The sequence below is a fragment of the Coregonus clupeaformis genome, chromosome 16 (assembly GCF_020615455.1).
Source record: "Coregonus clupeaformis isolate EN_2021a chromosome 16, ASM2061545v1, whole genome shotgun sequence".
Classification (NCBI taxonomy): Eukaryota; Metazoa; Chordata; class Actinopteri; order Salmoniformes; family Salmonidae; genus Coregonus; species Coregonus clupeaformis.
In genome coordinates this window covers 7,941,758-7,958,887 of record NC_059207.1, presented here as the reverse complement: position 1 = coordinate 7,958,887, position 17,130 = coordinate 7,941,758, and the positions used below count along the sequence as shown (strand labels likewise).

Below are 17,130 nucleotides of genomic sequence, written 5' to 3'. Positions count from 1 at the left end.
CCACTCCTACATTATGGTCAGTAGTAACCTTATCCCACCATTACATTATGGAAAGTAGTAACCTTACCCCACTCCTACATTATAGTAAGTAGTAACCTTACCCTACTCCTACAATATGGTCAGTAGTAACCTTACCCCACTCCTACATTATGGTCAATAGTAACCTTACCCCACTCCTACATTATGGTCAATAGTAACCTTACCCCACTCCTACATTATGTTCAGTAGTAACCTTACCCCACTCCTATATTATGGTCAGGAGTAACCTTACCCCACCATTACATTGTGGTCAGGAGTGACCTTACCCACTCCTACAATATGGTCAGTATAACCTTACCCCACCATTACATTATGGTCAGTAGTAACCTTAACCCACCTTAACATTATGGTCAAGAGTAATCTTACCCCACCCCTATATTATGGTCAGTAGTAACCTTACACCACCATTACATTGTGGTCAATAGTAACCTTACCCCACTCCTACATTATGGTCAATAGTAACCTTATCCAACCACTACATTATGGACAGTAATAACCTTACCCCACTCCTACGTTATGGTCAATAGTAACCATCACCCACTCCTACAATATGGTCAGTATAACCTTACCCCACCATTACAATATGGTCAGTAGTAACCTTACCCCACTCCTACATTATGGTCAGTAGTAACCTTACCCCACTCCTACATTATGGTCAGCAGTAACCTTACCCCACCATTACATTATGGTCAGCAGTAACCTTACCCCACTTCTACATTATGGTCAGCAGTAACCTTACCCCACCATTACATTATGGTCAGCAGTAACCTTACCCCACTTCTACATTATGGTTAGGAGTAATTATTTTGAGTTTGTTCTGCACACACACACACACACGGGCACACACACACGGACACACACGCACGGACACACACGCACGGGCACACACGCACACACATCATTGTATTTGAAATAAATCATTTAGGTTGGGGATTCCTAAACATCACAGTGTTTTTGTTTCCTACTGTCTGGCCGGACTCAGCCTTGTCTCTGTCTGCATGGTCAGGCGTATATCTCGGGGACAGGTTCCAGTATGTGGTGAAACAAGCTCTCTACACGGTGACAGGTAGACCTGGGACAATTACTGTATTGGCCTGGTCCCAGATCCGTTTGTGCTATTATGTCAACTCCTTGTCATAACTTTGACACGACGGCACAAACTAACCTGGGATCAGGCTACTACTGTATGTCATCCATCCCTATAAGGGGGATCATTCCACCAACATGTATTAGCTAATCACCATCATCCTCAGCACCATGGGTTCCCTGTGGGTTCCCTGTGGGTATGCTGCCCACTGACCAAGTCCTCACCATAGAGTTGGATAGAGTACTTGCCACAAAGCCTTTGTTAGCATGACCAGCTATTTCCAACTCTATGGTCCCCACCTGTCCATCTGTCTTGAGAGTCAGACTAACTGTGACATTGTGACTCACTGTGCTCTTGTTATAGTCTCATGATGTTGATATTGTACTGTACACTGTATCTATTTAATTCCATACATAATATTGTGAAATATTAAAGGCAGTGTCCATATTCACAGGCACAGCAGAGGTTGGCAGCAGCGGCTATGGCCAGCGCTACATCACAAACGCCAACATCAAAGATGAAGACGGATTTGACATAGATGACTCTGACTACGATGTCTTCATTGAGGAGGTGGGTCATCGTGTACATCAGGGCTCTGGGGTTAAGTTTTCTCTAGGTACAGACCTAGGATCAGCTTCCCCTCCCCCAATCCTAACCTTAACCATTAGTGGGGGAAAGGAAAAACTGACCCAAGATCAGTGTCTAGGGGCAAATTCACCCTAGAACGGTCACAGGGGCCCTAGAAACCCAGGAAAGCTGGTCTAACTCACCATATGCCACCCTACCAATCTTATCCTTATATCTGTCATATCCCAATCAGGAAGCTATTCTCAGGGCAAATATTTAACAACAGTATGTTCTGGTTTCCTTGGTCAAAAGCACTTTTAATGCAGATTATCAATTGAGATTGGTTTTTGGTCCAGGAATAGGGTTCATCTGGGTCGAAGAAAGCAGCTCCATAAGTATAACTATACGTTTGGCAACACCGTTTGTTTTTGGCATGAACCCAGTCTGTCCAATAACTAATCCAGCAAACTAAACTAACCTTGGCACCACTCTTACTCCATCTTGCCGTTTCGCAGCTGAAGCCGTTCCCTGCCATTCCCAACGGTGACAACCAGAGATCACAGCTCCGCTCCCGGTCTGGTACGCCATCCTCTCAGCCAGGCGGGAACGTCATCTACAGGATGGGCACGGCCACGCCCAACGCCACCCTCCTCCCCCCCCCTCCTCTGACCCAGAGCTGGGCTCCCCCACTTACCCCCGTCACCCCAGAGCTGGTCACCATCAGCCCCACAACCGACAGGTCTTCCCCTTCCCCCAGCCCCACCACACCCTCGACGCCCCCCATGACCCAGTGGATGGGCCCCGTGCCCAGGCTCTACGACCTAGCCTGTGAGGACACGGTGTGCCCCCCCGACAGCTTCTGCCTCAGTGACTACGATAGCGGAGGCTCCCGTTGCCACTGCAACCTGGGCCGTAGTGGAGACATCTGCTCCTATGGTGAGTCAGGCCAGGTCAGGTCAGGGGGAGTTAACCCTGTGATGAGAGGACTAGGACCTTGGATTAGGACAGGGACAATGCCAGCTTTCTCCTCCTCCTGCGCCTCTTCCACCTCCTCCTCCTGCCCCTCCTTCTCCTCATCCTCCTCTTCCTGCCCCTCCTCCTCCTTCTCCTCTTCCTGCCCCTCCTCCTCCCTCTCCTCCTCTTCCTGCCCCTCCTTCTCCTCCTCCTGCCCCTCCTTCAACTGCTCCTCCTCCTCCTCCTCCTGCCCCTCCTCCTCCTCCTCCTCCTCCTCCTGCCCCTCCTCCTCCTCCTCCTCCTCCTCAGAAATATACTCAAAGCTTATCTCCTGAGTCTTATAAACCCTGACAATCGTTTTCCTGACTTTAATGAGTGTTTTTAACCCCTCTCCTTGTGGGAGAATGGATCAACCCTGTGCAATCGGAGCGTTCTATCCTCTATAATTGGGGGGTACCCCAGAGACAGTGGCTGAGTTTAGGTCTATAGACGTCCTTCTGAAAATGATCTGTGTCCTCTATTTCTCTAAGAACGTCTCTCTAGTAGTGGAGATAGGGTCTGTGGATGGGGTCTCTTGTGTAGGCCTAATTATGTGTCACAAATTGATCATGTGGAGCGCAGGGAGAAGGGAGGGGGGGCAGAGTTTTGAATATGTTTGTGTTTCACCTAAATTCAACTGGGTCGTATTCATTACTCACCAAATTTGCCCCTTGTTAATTAAAGGTTTTAAAAAATAAAAATACTCACCAAATGGAAGAAACAAACTAAAACAAGGATGGACTATACCTGAGCTTGTCCAATAACCAACGCTTGTTTTCGCTTTCCGTTGCAAAGCCTTTTGCCACGGTGTGCCCTAATGAATACCATCCTGTCTCCCACCTTGTTTTGCCCTGCGCTCCTACTTTTTTGAGCCCCAGTATTTGAATTCAGTTGAGTGTGTTGCATGCTCACACAACTGTCTGACTCGATCAATGTCATTGTAAAACACAGTGGCAAAAGATGAGTTGGTGTTTCCTCCTCTGTGTTTGCCAGGAGTGACGGTGCAGTTCCCAAGGTTCTATGGGCACTCCCACATGACCTTTGAACCTCTGAAGAACTCTTACCAGACCTTTCAGATGACCCTTGAATTCAAGGTACAGTACTATACCACTGGTTGTGTGTGTGTGTGTGTGTGTGTGCGTATTTCCATCTGTATCTGTGTGTGTGTGTGTGTGTGTGTATTTCCATCTGTATCTGTGTGTGTGTGTGTGTGTGTGTGTGGTCTGTGCATGTGTGTGTATTTCCATCTGTATCTGTGTGTGTGTGTGTATTTCCATCTGTATCTGTGTGTGTGTGTGTGTGTGTGTGTGTGTGTGTGTGGTCTGTGCATGTGTGTGTATTTCCATCTGTATCTGTGTGTGTGTGTGTGTGTGTGTGTGTGTGTGTGTGTGTGGTCTGTGCATGTGTGTGTATTTCCATCTGTATCTGTGTGTGTGTTGTGTGTTAGGCAGACTTGGAGGATGGCTTGTTGCTGTACTGTGGGGAGAATGAACATGGCCGTGGAGATTTCACCTCTCTGGCTCTTGTACGAGGCAAGCTGCATTACAGGTGTGTGACCAGTGTGGTTGCGACGGGTTTGTCTGGGTGTAGGGTGAGTTTGCCCCTTGATGCTGATCTTGTGTCAGTTTTGCATTTTCCCTACTAATAATTAAGGTTAGGTTTGGGGGAGGAGAAGCTGATCCTAGATCTGTACTTAGGGGAAACTTCATCCCAGACTGTGTGACAGAGATTAGGCATGCTGTGATAGGGCCAGTGTGGTTGTGTCGGGGGGTGACAGACAATGTGTTGTGGTTTTTGCAGGTTTAACTGTGGCACGGGGGCAGCTCAGATAGTCAGTGAGACTCGTATGGTGCCAGGACAGTGGCACACGGTCACCGTATTCAGGGACGGCGTGAGTGGCTGGCTGAGAATGGACAACGACACGCCCGTTTCAGGACGCTCACAGGTGAAGGCAGAACACACCAGCAGAGCCAGCAGATTTTAGATTGGGTCGATATTTCACTGAGATGGAAGTGTGATCTATCATAGTCTGTGTCCCAAATGGCACCTGATTCCCTATGTAGTGCACTACTTTTGACCAGATCCCTAAAGTAGTAGACAATATAGGGAATAAGGTGCCATTTGGAAAGCATACATCCATGATTGACAGGTGATAATCCCTCTCATTAGAGAGCTTTGGCGCATCACGTTTGCTATTTGGCTTTTTCTGTTTTGCCAGGATTAGTTAGAGATTTGCTTGACTGTAATGGTTTCCCCCTCTCTTTCTTCCTCACAGGGACAGTACACCAAGATCACATTCCGAAGCCCGTTGTACGTGGGAGGGGCGCCCACTGCCTATTGGTTGGTCAGGGCCACAGGGAGCAACCGGGGCTTCCAGGGCTGCATCCAGAGCCTGACCATCAACAACAAGGCCACGGATCTCAGACCCTGGCCCCTAGGCAGCGCACTGAGCGGGGCAGACATCGGTAAGGGAGCGGGGGTCCGATCCATACACGTCTGGATGTCTAGCTAGCTTATATCTTCTTAATTCCCACTGGTTTCTGATGTTTCTTTATCTTTTTCATTCAAGTCTTAAAATCATCTACTGCTAGTTTTAGTTCTAGCACTTCTAACAGAATGTCAATTTGTCCAAATACCATGAATATTCTGATGTACAGTAGTCCATCAGCCCATATTATTGGCCATGTCTGTGGAATGAATCTGTCCCCAGGTCAGACTTGAGCTGGATTGTTGTCTGGCTTTCTGTAGGTCAACAGTCAGACACCCATATCGATTAGTGTATTTATACCGGGTGTGGAGTTGAATGGACAGTCAATGTTGATGAGTGTCGACAGAACGAGGGAGATGCACCGCTGGTTCTCACTCTGTGTCAAAGTGCGGACTCACACTGTAACACCATGTAGGTGAAATCAATGAGGTGATTCGTCCAAAGAAAGATGATATGAAATACACATCCCATCCCATAATGATGATGTGTAGGATAGGGATAGACAGCAGTGAAACACTTTTCTTACGCTTGGCTCTTCCTCTGTGGTAGTGTCATCCACATTCAATCTATTGGCCAAGTCTGGCTGTACAAATACATTTATTTAGAGTTAGGGGGCAGTTAAAGGGATAGTTAATTTAGAGTTAGGGGGCTGTTAAAGAGATAGTTAATTTAGAGTTGGGGGCAGTTAAAGAGATAGTTAATTTAGAGTTGGGGGCAGTTAAAGAGAGTTCATTTAGAATTAGGGGGCAGTTAAAGAGATAGTTCATTTAGAGTTAGGGGGCTGTTAAAGAGATAGTTAATTTAGAGTTAGGGGACAGTTAAAGAGATAGTTCATTTAGAGTTAGGGGACAGTTAAAGGGATAGTTAATTTAGAGTTAGGGGACAGTTAAAGAGATAGTTCATTTAGAGTTAGGGGACAGTTAAAGAGATAGTTCATTTAGAGTTAGGGGGCTGTTAAAGAGATAGTTCATTTAGAGTTAGGGGACAGTTAAAGAGATAGTTCATTTAGAGTTAGGGGACAGTTAAAGGGATAGTTCATTTAGAGTTAGGGGGCTGTTAAAGAGATAGTTCATTTAGAGTTAGGGGGCTGTTAAAGGGATAGTTAATTTAGAGTTAGGGGACAGTTAAAGAGATAGTTCATTTAGAGTTAGGGGACAGTTAAAGAGATAGTTCATTTAGAGTTAGGGGACAGTTAAAGAGATAGTTCATTTAGAGTTAGGGGACAGTTAAAGAGATAGTTCATTTAGAGTTAGGGGACAGTTAAAGGGATAGTTCATCATCATCATAAAACACAAAACACATCATCACAGTTTTAGCTTTGTACTGAAAGTGAAAACTTGACTGCACAATGTCTTGGGATTGCATTAACAGTGGACAGTTGTGTTGTTGTTGTTGTTGTTGAGTGAACTGTCGCTTTAAACCCTATAGCTTCTGTGTGTGTCCTATTCTTTGTTCTCCAGGTGAGTGTAGTGACAGTGTGTGTGAGATGGTGACATGCGCCAACAGAGGGATCTGCTTTGCCAACCGAGCGGACGGGTACATCTGTCTGTGCCCTCTGGGCTTCAGAGGCACGCTCTGTGAAGAGAGTGAGTCATCTCTCTGTCCTCTAGTCTGCATCACAAATGGCCCATAGGGCTCTGGTCAAAAGTAGTGCACTATGTAGGGAATAGGGTGCTATTTGGGAAGTATCGTACTGTACTTCTCTACAACACTAACTGTATAATGGCAATTGTGAATACATTGTATTGATTGTTTTAGATATCATTGTTTGTCTTTGGATTGACATTGCATAGCCCCTTTTATCAGAGCAGATTTAGCTATAATAATATGGTGTTATTAGAAACAAATTAATTCATCCTCTCAATCCCCCCTCTCTCCCTCATCCCCCTCTCTCTCTCCCTCATCCCCCTCTCTCTCTCCCTCATCCCCCTCTCTCTCTCCCTCATCCCCCTCTCTCTCCCTCATCCCCTCTCTCTCCCTCATCCCCCTCTCTCTCTCCCTCATCCCCCTCTCTCTCTCTCTCCCTCATCCCCCTCTCTCTCCCTCATCCCCCTCTCTCTCTCCCTCATCCCCCTCTCTCTCTCCCTCATCCCCCTCTCTCTTTCCCTCATCCCCCTCTCTCTTTCCCTCATCCCCCTCTCTCTCCCTCATCCCCCCTCTCTTTCCCTCATCCCCCCCTCTCTCCCTCATCCCCCTCTCTCTTTCCCTCATCCCCCTCTCTCCCTCATCCCCCTCTCTCTTTCCCTCATCCCCTCTCTCCCTCATCCCCCCTCTCTCCCTCATCCCCCACTCTCTCTCCCTCATCCCCCCTCTCTCTCCCTCATCCCCCCTCTCTCTCCCTCATCCCCCCTCTCTTTCCCTCATCCCCCTTCTCTCTCCCTCATCCCCCTCTCTCTTTCCCTCATCCCCCCTCTCTCTCTCCCTCATCCCCCTCTCTCTTTCCCTCATCCCCTCTCTCCCTCATCCCCCTCTCTCCCTCATCCCCCTCTCTCTCCCTCATCCCCCTCTCTCTCCCCTCATCCCCCTCTCTCCCTCATCCCCCTTCTCTCCCTCATCCCCCCTCTCTCTCTCCCTCATCCCCCTCTCTCTCTCATCCCCCCTCTCTCTCCCTCATCACCCTCTCTCTCTCCCTCATCCCCCTCTCTCCCTCATCCCCCCCCTCTCTTTCCCTCATCCCCCTCTCTCTCTCCCTCATCCCCCTCTCTCTCTCCCTCATCCCCCCTCTCTCTCTCCCTCACCCCCTCTCTCTTCCCCTCATCCCCCTCTCTCTCTCCCTCATCCCCCTCCCTCTCTCCCTCATCCCCCTCTCTCTCCCTCATCCCCCTCTCTCTCCCCTCATCCCCCTCTCTCTTTCCCTCATCCACCTCTCTCTCTCCCTCATCCCCCTCTCTCTCCCTCATCCCCCTCTCTCCCTCATCCCCCTCTCTCTCCCTCATCCCCCTCTCTCCTCATCCCCCTCTCTCTCCCTCATCCCCCTCTCTCCCTCATCCCCCTCTCTCTCCCTCATCCCCCTCTCTCTCTCCCTCATCCCCCTCTCTCTCCCTCATCCCCCTTTCTCTCCCCCCATCCCCTCTCCCTCATCCCCTCTCTCTCCCTCATCCCCCCTCTCTCTCCCTCATCCCCTCTCTCTCTCCCTCATCCCCCTCTCTCTCTCCCTCATCCCCCTCTCTCTCTCCCTCATCCCCCTCTCTCTTTCCCTCATCCCCCTCTCTCGCTCCCTCATCCCCCTCTCTTTCCCTCATCCCTCTCTCTCTCTCCCTCATCCCCCCTCTCTCTCTCTCCCTCATCCCCCTCTCTCTCTCTCCCTCATCCCCTCTCTCTCTCCCTCATCCCCCTCTCTCTCCCTCATCCCCCTCTCTCTCCCTCATCCCCCTCTTTCCCTCATCCCCCTCTCTCGCTCCCTCATCCCCCTCTCTTTCCCTCATCCCTCTCTCTCTCTCCCTCATCCCCCTCTCTCTCTCTCCCTCATCCCCCTCTATAATATATCTATAACAATATGGTGTTATTAGAAACATATTAATTCATTGATTAATACATTTAGGTATTCAATACTGGCTTCTGCCCATTAAATCATACTTGTACAGTTGTGACATAAGCCATAGACATGTTTCTTTCTTGTGCTACAGACCCTGCATGCTACTTAGAAAGATCAGCGTTCGATTAGGAAACATTTTCCAACTCTTCTCCCCCAACTCTATCCCAAACCTGTCCCTCTATCCCAAACCTGTCCCTCTATCTCAAACCTGTCACTCTATCTAAAACCTGTCCCTCTATCTAAAACCTGTCACTCTATCTCAAACCACTGCCAGGTTTCCTGCTGTCTCTGCCGCTCTTCAACGAGACCATGTTTTCGTACGCCAGCGCCCCTTGGCCCCAGTCCCTCCTCAGTTACCTGTCCTTCATGGAGTTTGAGATCACCTTCCAGCCGACCAGTCCTGACGGCACGCTGCTCTACAGCGACGACGCCGGCAGCCGGGACTTCCTGTCTATCAACCTGGTGGAAGGATACGTGGAGTTCCGTTTTGACTGTGGCTCGGGAGGGTCCGTCATTAGGTACAGGCTTCATTGAAAGATCTTTAGAAGATACGACTTTGTTATGACTGTTTTGTAGTGTTTGTAGACTTGTGCTGGCAACTCTTTGTTCATATGTATTGGAAATGGTGACTGTTTGACCCAAGCTTTTCCTGTCTGTGTGTGTCTGTGTCTGTGTGCGTGTGTGTGTGTTTGTCTGTGTGCGTGCGTGCGCATGCATGTGTAGGAGTGAGGAGCAGGTCAGTATAGGCACATGGCATGAGCTGCGGGTCTCTCGTACAGCCAAGAGTGGCATCCTGCAAGTGGACAACCAGAGGCCCATGGAGGGCATAGCTGAGGTACACGACTGGACTAGGATTGGACATTTCCCATAACTTTCCCCAAATTCCCAGGTTTTCCAGAAATCCTGGTTGGAGAATTACAGATGTCCTACCTTTTCTATCCTGATTCTGGGAATTTTATCGATTGGGATTTTGGGGAAAGTTACCAGAAATCTGCCACCCAAGTGCATACTCACCTTTTAGAACAGAATATGAGTTGGCCTACTGTATGTTATCTGGCTATGTGTCATGCTTAGGCTGTTGGCTTGTTCATTTAGTAGACAAGATATGCTTAAGTCCTGTGCCATTATTTTATATTATATGATGTATTATTTATATTATATGATTTATTATTTAATAGTGAGAAGAATATAATTTAACTTAGCTGAATAAAATAGAAAGGGGATATTTTTCCCATTCCGGAACGAGTGTACATATGAAGTGGCTATGTTGAGCGTAAAAGTGATCATTTGAAACAGGTCCTATACACTAGATTTAGAGTTCTTTGGCAACTTTAGTTGTGAATGATACAAACCTTAGAATGTCACAGAAGTCAAAACATATATGGGCTGCATGATGCGACTATAGGCTATTGATGATTTGAGAAAGTAGCAAAAACATTGTTGCCGCCCATAGCATTGAATGGAAGGGAAGCCAGCGAGCATTTGGCCTCCCTTGATAAAGAAATATATAAAATAATAGCCAATCAGTGTTGATCTAAACTGAGCAAGCTAAGCTGTGAATGGTCCTGGCGCACCAAAAAAAGTGTCAAGGGAAGCCAATTTGGATTTGGCTTCAGACCAATCACATCACAAGCCAAACGTCATTATTGACAGAAAAAAAACTTGAATTGTTGCATCTCGTTGTGTTGTTGTCCTCTGGTGGCTAGCTAGCTAAAATCGTCCCTTTCCTAAATTAGTCATGGATGGAGATAGGGATTTGGACTTGTGGTTGTGGTTGTACCTAATTCTCCGTACTGGCCAATGATTATAACGGCGATTCTGATCCAACCATAAATTCATACATTGTGCCCCTGGCCTGAGAGGATGGAAGTTCAACATGTAGCTAGATGTAGTATGCTAATGTTAACTAGCTGGCCTGGCGCATCATTTCCCATGAAAGGAAGTTAAGCTAGCGAGCAGGTATTTTAGCCAGGTAGCCTAGGACAACAGATGTTGCTCTCCGGTTTTGTAATGAAACGAAGGTGTGGTTGAATTTATTCTGCCACTGTGTTTTCTTATTGCCTCGGCCTTTAGGCCTACATATCACAGTGTCAAGGCATATCAACTAACAGGTTATAGAGCAAACAACACAATTATCACAACACATACAGTAGGTTGTAATATGGCATTTTTTTCTGGGTTGGCTTCCCCAGTGATTTTACCCACACACCGCTACTGGCTATCTGTATGCACTAGAATAGCGAATGGAGGCTGCTTTCCTGCAGGTTCTTTGTTCTTTTTTCAATCATGCCAATTAAGCTACTCCGGTTATTTCACTCCATGCATCAACCACTGTTTGAGGAGCATAATGCCTCTCGCTCCGCGACAGGTATTCCGCCCAAACTCTGTATGCCATTGCCTCTCCAACCCTGTTCCTGCAGCTACCCAGTGCTTAATTGGGCAAACCAAATTCGATGTTTTCACAATTAAACATATTTCATTACACTGTTACACAGCCCCTCTCAATTCGTGCTCAAGAAAGGAGTGAAGGAGAGAGAGGAGATGGAAATGCGCAGTGGTGAGATATTCTGTAGCTAAAGGTAATGTGTTAGCCTATTAATTATGGAAATAAAAGAAATGCCCTATTACTATGCTATTCAAAATCAAATAGAAATTCACTATAATTGTAGGCTGACTCTGTAAGCTGCACAATCAGTGAACCAAAAACATCGCCTAGGCCTATATGTTCTCTCCCAGACTCATGGATAGAACGTTTGGCGCATAGCATAAGGTAACCAGTCCATCCAGTATGCATAATAATACAGTCCACACTCAAAGGCCATTACTAGAATTTGTTTAATTTTGGAGTATAGGCTAGACCAATCATGTACCAAAGACATCTTAAATCAGTGCTTTTTATGTTTTTCTGTCGTGCATAATATTCGGTAGGCTATGTATTGCATAACTGCACAATCATTATAGTTCAGGTTATATTTCAGGCTTGGGCTCATATACAGTGCATTTGGAAAGTATTCAGACCCCTTGACAGTTTCCACATTTTGTTACATACAGCCTTATTCTAAAATGGATTACATTTGTTTTTTTCCCTCATCAATACCCGATAATGACAAAGCAAAAACAGGTTTTTAGACATTTTTGCAAATGTATAAAAAAAAAAAAAAGGAAATATCACATTTACATAAGTATTCAGACCCTTTACTCAGTACTTTGTTGGAGCACCATTGGAAGCGATTACAGCCTTGCGTCTTCTTGGGTATGACGCTACAACCTTGGCACACTTGTATTTGGGGAGTTTCTCCCAATCTTTTCTGCAGATCCTCTCAAGCTCTGTCAGGTTGGACGGGGAGCGTCGCTGCACAGCTATTTTCAGGTCTCTCCAGAGATGTTCGATCAGGTTCAAGTCTGGAAACTGGACATTCACTCCTGCGTTGTCTTGGCTGTGTGAGGTCCTGAGCGCCCTGGAACAGGTTTTCATCAAGGATCTCTCTGTACTTTGCTCCGTTCATCTTTGCCTCGATCCTGACTAGTCTCCCAGTCCCTGCCGCTGAAAAACACCCCCACAGTATGATGCTGCCACCACCATGCTTCACCGTAGGATGGTGCCAGGTTTTCTCCAGACGTGACGCTTGGCATTCAGGCCAAAGAGTTCAATCTTGGTTTCATCAGACCAGAGAACCATTTTATCATATGGTCTGAGAGTCTTTAGGTGCCTTTTGGCAAACTCCAAGTGGGCTGTCATGTGCCTTTTACTGAGGAGTGGCTTCCGTCTGGCCACTCTACCATAAAGGCCTGACTGGTGGAGTGCTGCAGAGATGGTTGTCCTTCTGGAAGGTTCTCCCATCTCCACAGAGGAACTCTGGAGCTCTGTCAAAGTGACCATCAGGTTATTGGTCACCTCCCTTAACAAAGGCTCTTCTCTACCAATTGCTCAGTTTGGGCGGGCAGCCAGCTCTAGGAAGAGTCTTGGTGGTTCCAAACTTCTTCCATTTTAAAAATGATGGAGGCTACTGTGTTCTTGTGGACCTTCAATGCTGCAGACATTTTTTGGTACCCTTCCCCAGATCTGTGCCTTGACACAATCCTGTCTCTGAGCTCTATAGACAATTCCTGTCAAGGCTGAGGTGTATGATGTGTGGAAGTCAGGCGCAGGACACCGAAGCTTAGTCCAACAAAGTTTACTGTGAAAAACCACCAGGCAAGGATACAGTAAACGGCCTCAACAAAACAGAGGCGAGCAATACGCAAACAATGCGTATAACAAATAAACAAAGAAACAGATACAAAAACACGCAGCACTACGGACAGGCGAAAAACAACACACAATCTAACCAATGCAAAACAGGGAACTTATAGGACACGTAATCAGACACAAACGGACACAGGTGTAAAAGACAGACCAAAGCAATCCCACCAAGAAACATTCAACGGTGGCAGCTAGTACTCCGGGGACGGCGAACGCCCGAAGCCTGCCCGAACTAGGAGGAGGAGCAGTCTCGGCAGAATCCGTGACAGTACCCCCCTTGATGCGCGGCTCCAGCCGTGCGCCGACTCCCGGCCTCGGGGACGGCCAGGAGGACGCGGACCCGGGCGCGTGGGATGCCCACGGTGGAACTCAGTCAGGAGGGACGGATCTAGGATGTCCCTCCTAGGCACCCAGCACCGTTCCACCGGATCGTACCCCTCCCACTCCACGAGATACTGGAGACCACTCATCCGGCGCCTCGAGTCCAAGATGGTCCGGACCCTGTACGCCGGGGCCCCCTCGATGTCCAAAGGGGGCGGAGGGGTCTCTCCTATCTCATCTTCTTGGAGTGGGCCAGCTACCACCGGCCTGAGAAGAGACACATGGAACGAGGGGTTAATATTCTTGTACTCAATAGGCAGTTGTAACCTGTAACACACCTCGTTCAATCTTCTCAGGACTTTAAAGGGCCCCACAAACCGCCGACCCAGCTTCCGGCAGGGCAGGCGGAGGGGCAGGTTTCGAGCCGAGAGCCAGACTCGATCTCCTGAGGCGTACACCGGTCCCTCACTGCGGTGGCGATCGGCGCTCGCCTTTTGTTGACGGATGGCCCGCTGCAGATGGACATGGGCAGCGTCCCACGTCTCCTCCGAGCGCCGAATCCACTCGTCCACCGCAGGGGCCTCGATCTGGCTCTCGTGCCATGGTGCCAGGACCGGCTGATACCCTAAAACACACTGGAAAGGTGTTAAATTGGTGGAGGAGTGGCGGAGAGAGTTCTGGGCTATCTCTGCCCAGGGGATATACCTAGACCACTCCTCCGGCCGGTCCCGGCAATAGGACCTCAGAAACCTACCCACATCCTGGTTGACTCGTTCAACCTGCCCATTGCTCTCTGGGTGGTACCCCGAGGTAAGGCTTACCGAGACCCCCAAGCGTTCCATGAACGCCCCCCAAACTCTGGAGGTGAACTGGGGACCTCGGTCAGACACAATATCCTCGGGGATCCCATAGTGCCGGAACACGTGGGTAAATAGGGCCTCAGCGGTCTGTAGGGCAGTAGGGAGACCCGGCATTGGGAGGAGACGACAGGCCTTGGAAAACCGATCCACAATGACCAAAATGGTGGTATTCCCCTGGGAGGGGGGTAGGTCGGTCACAAAATCCACCGAGAGTTGGGACCATGGTCGTTGTGGAACGGGCAGGGGATGTAACTTACCCCTGGGCAAATGTCTAGGCGCCTTACACTGGGCGCACACCGAGCAGGAGGAGACATAAACCCTCACATCCCTAGCTAACGTTGGCCACCAGTATTTCACGCTAAGGCAGTGCACTGTCCGGCCAATACCTGGATGTCCAGAGGAGGGTGATGTATGAGCCCAATAAATCAGACGATCACGAACCTCGAGCGGAACGTACGTCCGCCCCACAGGACACTCGGGGGGAGTAGGGTCGGTACGCAGTGCCCGCTCGATTTCCGCATCGACCTCCCACACCACCGGAGCCACCAGACAAGACTCCGGCAGTATGGAAGTAGGCTCAATGGACCTCTCCTCTGTGTCATACCGCCGGGACAGGGCGTCTGCCTTACCGTTCTGGGACCCTGGGATGTATGTGATCTTTAAAAAAAAACGGGTCAGGAACATGTTCCACCTAGCCTGACGAGGGTTCAATCTCCTAGCTGCCCGGATGTACTCCAGGTTACGGTGATCAGTCAGAATGAGGAAAGGGTGTTGAGCCCCCTCAAGCCAATGCCTCCACACCTTTAGGGCCTGGACTACAGCTAACAGCTCCCTGTCCCCAACGTCATAATTACGCTCAGCTGAGCTGAGCTTCTTGGAGTAGAACGCACAGGGGCGGAGCTTAGGTGGCGTGCCGGACCGTTGCGACAGGACTGACCCAATGCCGGCCTCGGACGCGTCTACCTCTACTTGGAATGGTAAAGAGGGATCCGGATGCGCCAGCACCGGGGCCGAGGTGAACAGGTTCTTCAGTTTGACAAATGCCCTGTCCGCCTCAGCTGACCACTGCAAACGAACCGGACCCCCCCTTTAGCAGGGACGTAATGGGAGCTGCAACCTGTCCAAAGCCCCGGATAAACCTCCGGTAGTAATTAGCAAAACCCAAGAACTGCTGCACCTCTTTTACAGTGGTTGGAGTTTGCCAATTACGCACGGCCGACACACGGTCTACCTCTATCTCCACACCAGACGCGGACAACCGATAACCCAAAAAGGAGACGGACTCCTGGAAGAACAGGCATTTCTCTGCCTTGACATACAAGTCATGCTCCAACAGTCTTCTCAACACTCGGCGCACCAGGGCTACATGCTGAAGGAGCATTCATTAACCCGTATGGCATGACGAGATACTCGTAATGACCCGAGGTGGTGCTAAATGCTGTCTTCCATTCATCCCCCTCCCTAATGCGCACCAGATGGTACGTGCTCCTGAGATCCAACTTTGTGAAGAACCGCGCTCCGCGTAATGATTCTGTCATAGTCGCAATCAGTGGAAGAGGGTAACTGTACTTAACCGTGATCTGATTGAGACTACGGTAGTCAATACACGGGCGCAAACCCCCGTCCTTCTTCTTCACAAAGAAGAAACTCGAGGAAACCGGGGAAGTGGAGGACCGTATGTATCCCTGTGCCAAGGACTCGAGCTATGTAAGTCTCCATAGCCGCTGTCTCCTCTTGAGACAGGGGATACACACGGCTCGCGGAAGTGCCGCTCCTGTTTGGAGATCTATCGCACAATCCCCCTGTCTATGAGGTGGTAGCCGTGCTGCCCTCGTTTTGCTGAACACAAGTGCTAAATCCTCATACTCAGGGGGAATGCGCATTGCGGGCACTTGGTTCGGACTCTCTACCGAGGTCGCCCCTAAGGAAACACCTAGACATCTCCCTACACACTGGGCAGACCACTCCATAAGAGCCCTCTGTTGCCACGCAATGGTAGGATCATGGGCGCTTAACCAGGGAAGCCCCAGCACCACGGTATACGCAGGAGAGTCAATCAGATAAAACTGAATGATCTCCTCATGACCCCCCTGCGTCGTCATCATAAGTGGTGCTGTGACTTCTCTGATCAGCCCCGACCCCAACGGCCGGCTGTCTAGGGCGTGAACAGGAAAGGGGGCTTCTACCGGCCGAAGGGGAATTCCTAACCTATAACAAAATGCACGATCAACAAAATTCCCAGCTGCGCCTGAATCTACTAGCGCCTTATGCTGGGAATGAGGTGCCACCTGTGGAAATCTCACAGGTATACTCATGTGACCAACAGAGAGCTCTGGGTAAGTGGGGCGCCTACTCACCTGAAATGACTCCCCAGTGCGTGACCTTCCCCTCTCCCAGGAGACCCTCCCCAGCACCTGGCCGCGGTGTGTCCTCCACGGCCACAGTTGGTGCAGGGGATGGCCCCTCGGGTTCTCTCTCCTCCTCTCTCTAGCGCCAGCACCCCGAGCTCCATGGGAATCGGCTCGGAGGTGCTGGAGGGTGGAATGGACGACCCCCACTCGGGACGTCCCGCGGGTAGCCAGCAGGGTGTCGAGACGGATGGAGATGTCCACCAACTGGTCGAAGGATAGGTTGGTGTCCCTGCAGGCCAGCTCACGACGAACGTCCTCTCGTAGGCTACACCGGTAATGGTCGATGAGGGCCCTCTCATTCCACCCCGCATCCGCCGCTAGAGTCCGAACTCCAGGGCGAACTCCTGTGCGCTCCTCTTCCCCCTGTCGGAGGTGGAACAGACGCTCCCCCGCCGCCTTCCCCTCAGGTGGGTGATCGAAGACAGCCCTGAAGCGGCGGGAGAACTCCGTGTAGGTGATGGTAGCGGCGTCTATTCCCCTCCATTCGGCGTTGGCCCACTCCAACGCCTTGCCGGATAGACAGGAGATGAGGGCGGAGACGCTCTCGTATCCCGAGGGCGCTGGGTGTATGGTAGCCAGGTAGAGT

The 17,130-nt window shown here is 49.7% G+C and overlaps 1 protein-coding gene across 1 annotated transcript in view; it reads left to right on the top strand.

Moving 5' to 3' along the window:
- LOC121584374 (pikachurin) overlaps positions 1 to 17,130 on the top strand; it is a 57,095-nt gene that overhangs the window by 22,737 nt on the left and 17,228 nt on the right. Inside the window, exons 8-16 of the mRNA XM_045225910.1 lie at positions 1,581 to 1,696; positions 2,209 to 2,629; positions 3,680 to 3,780; positions 4,134 to 4,234; positions 4,487 to 4,631; positions 4,962 to 5,151; positions 6,635 to 6,760; positions 8,984 to 9,227; positions 9,433 to 9,544. Coding sequence (XP_045081845.1) covers positions 1,581 to 1,696; positions 2,209 to 2,629; positions 3,680 to 3,780; positions 4,134 to 4,234; positions 4,487 to 4,631; positions 4,962 to 5,151; positions 6,635 to 6,760; positions 8,984 to 9,227; positions 9,433 to 9,544 — 1,556 coding nt within the window. The remainder of the gene's footprint in view (positions 1 to 1,580; positions 1,697 to 2,208; positions 2,630 to 3,679; positions 3,781 to 4,133; positions 4,235 to 4,486; positions 4,632 to 4,961; positions 5,152 to 6,634; positions 6,761 to 8,983; positions 9,228 to 9,432; positions 9,545 to 17,130) is intronic.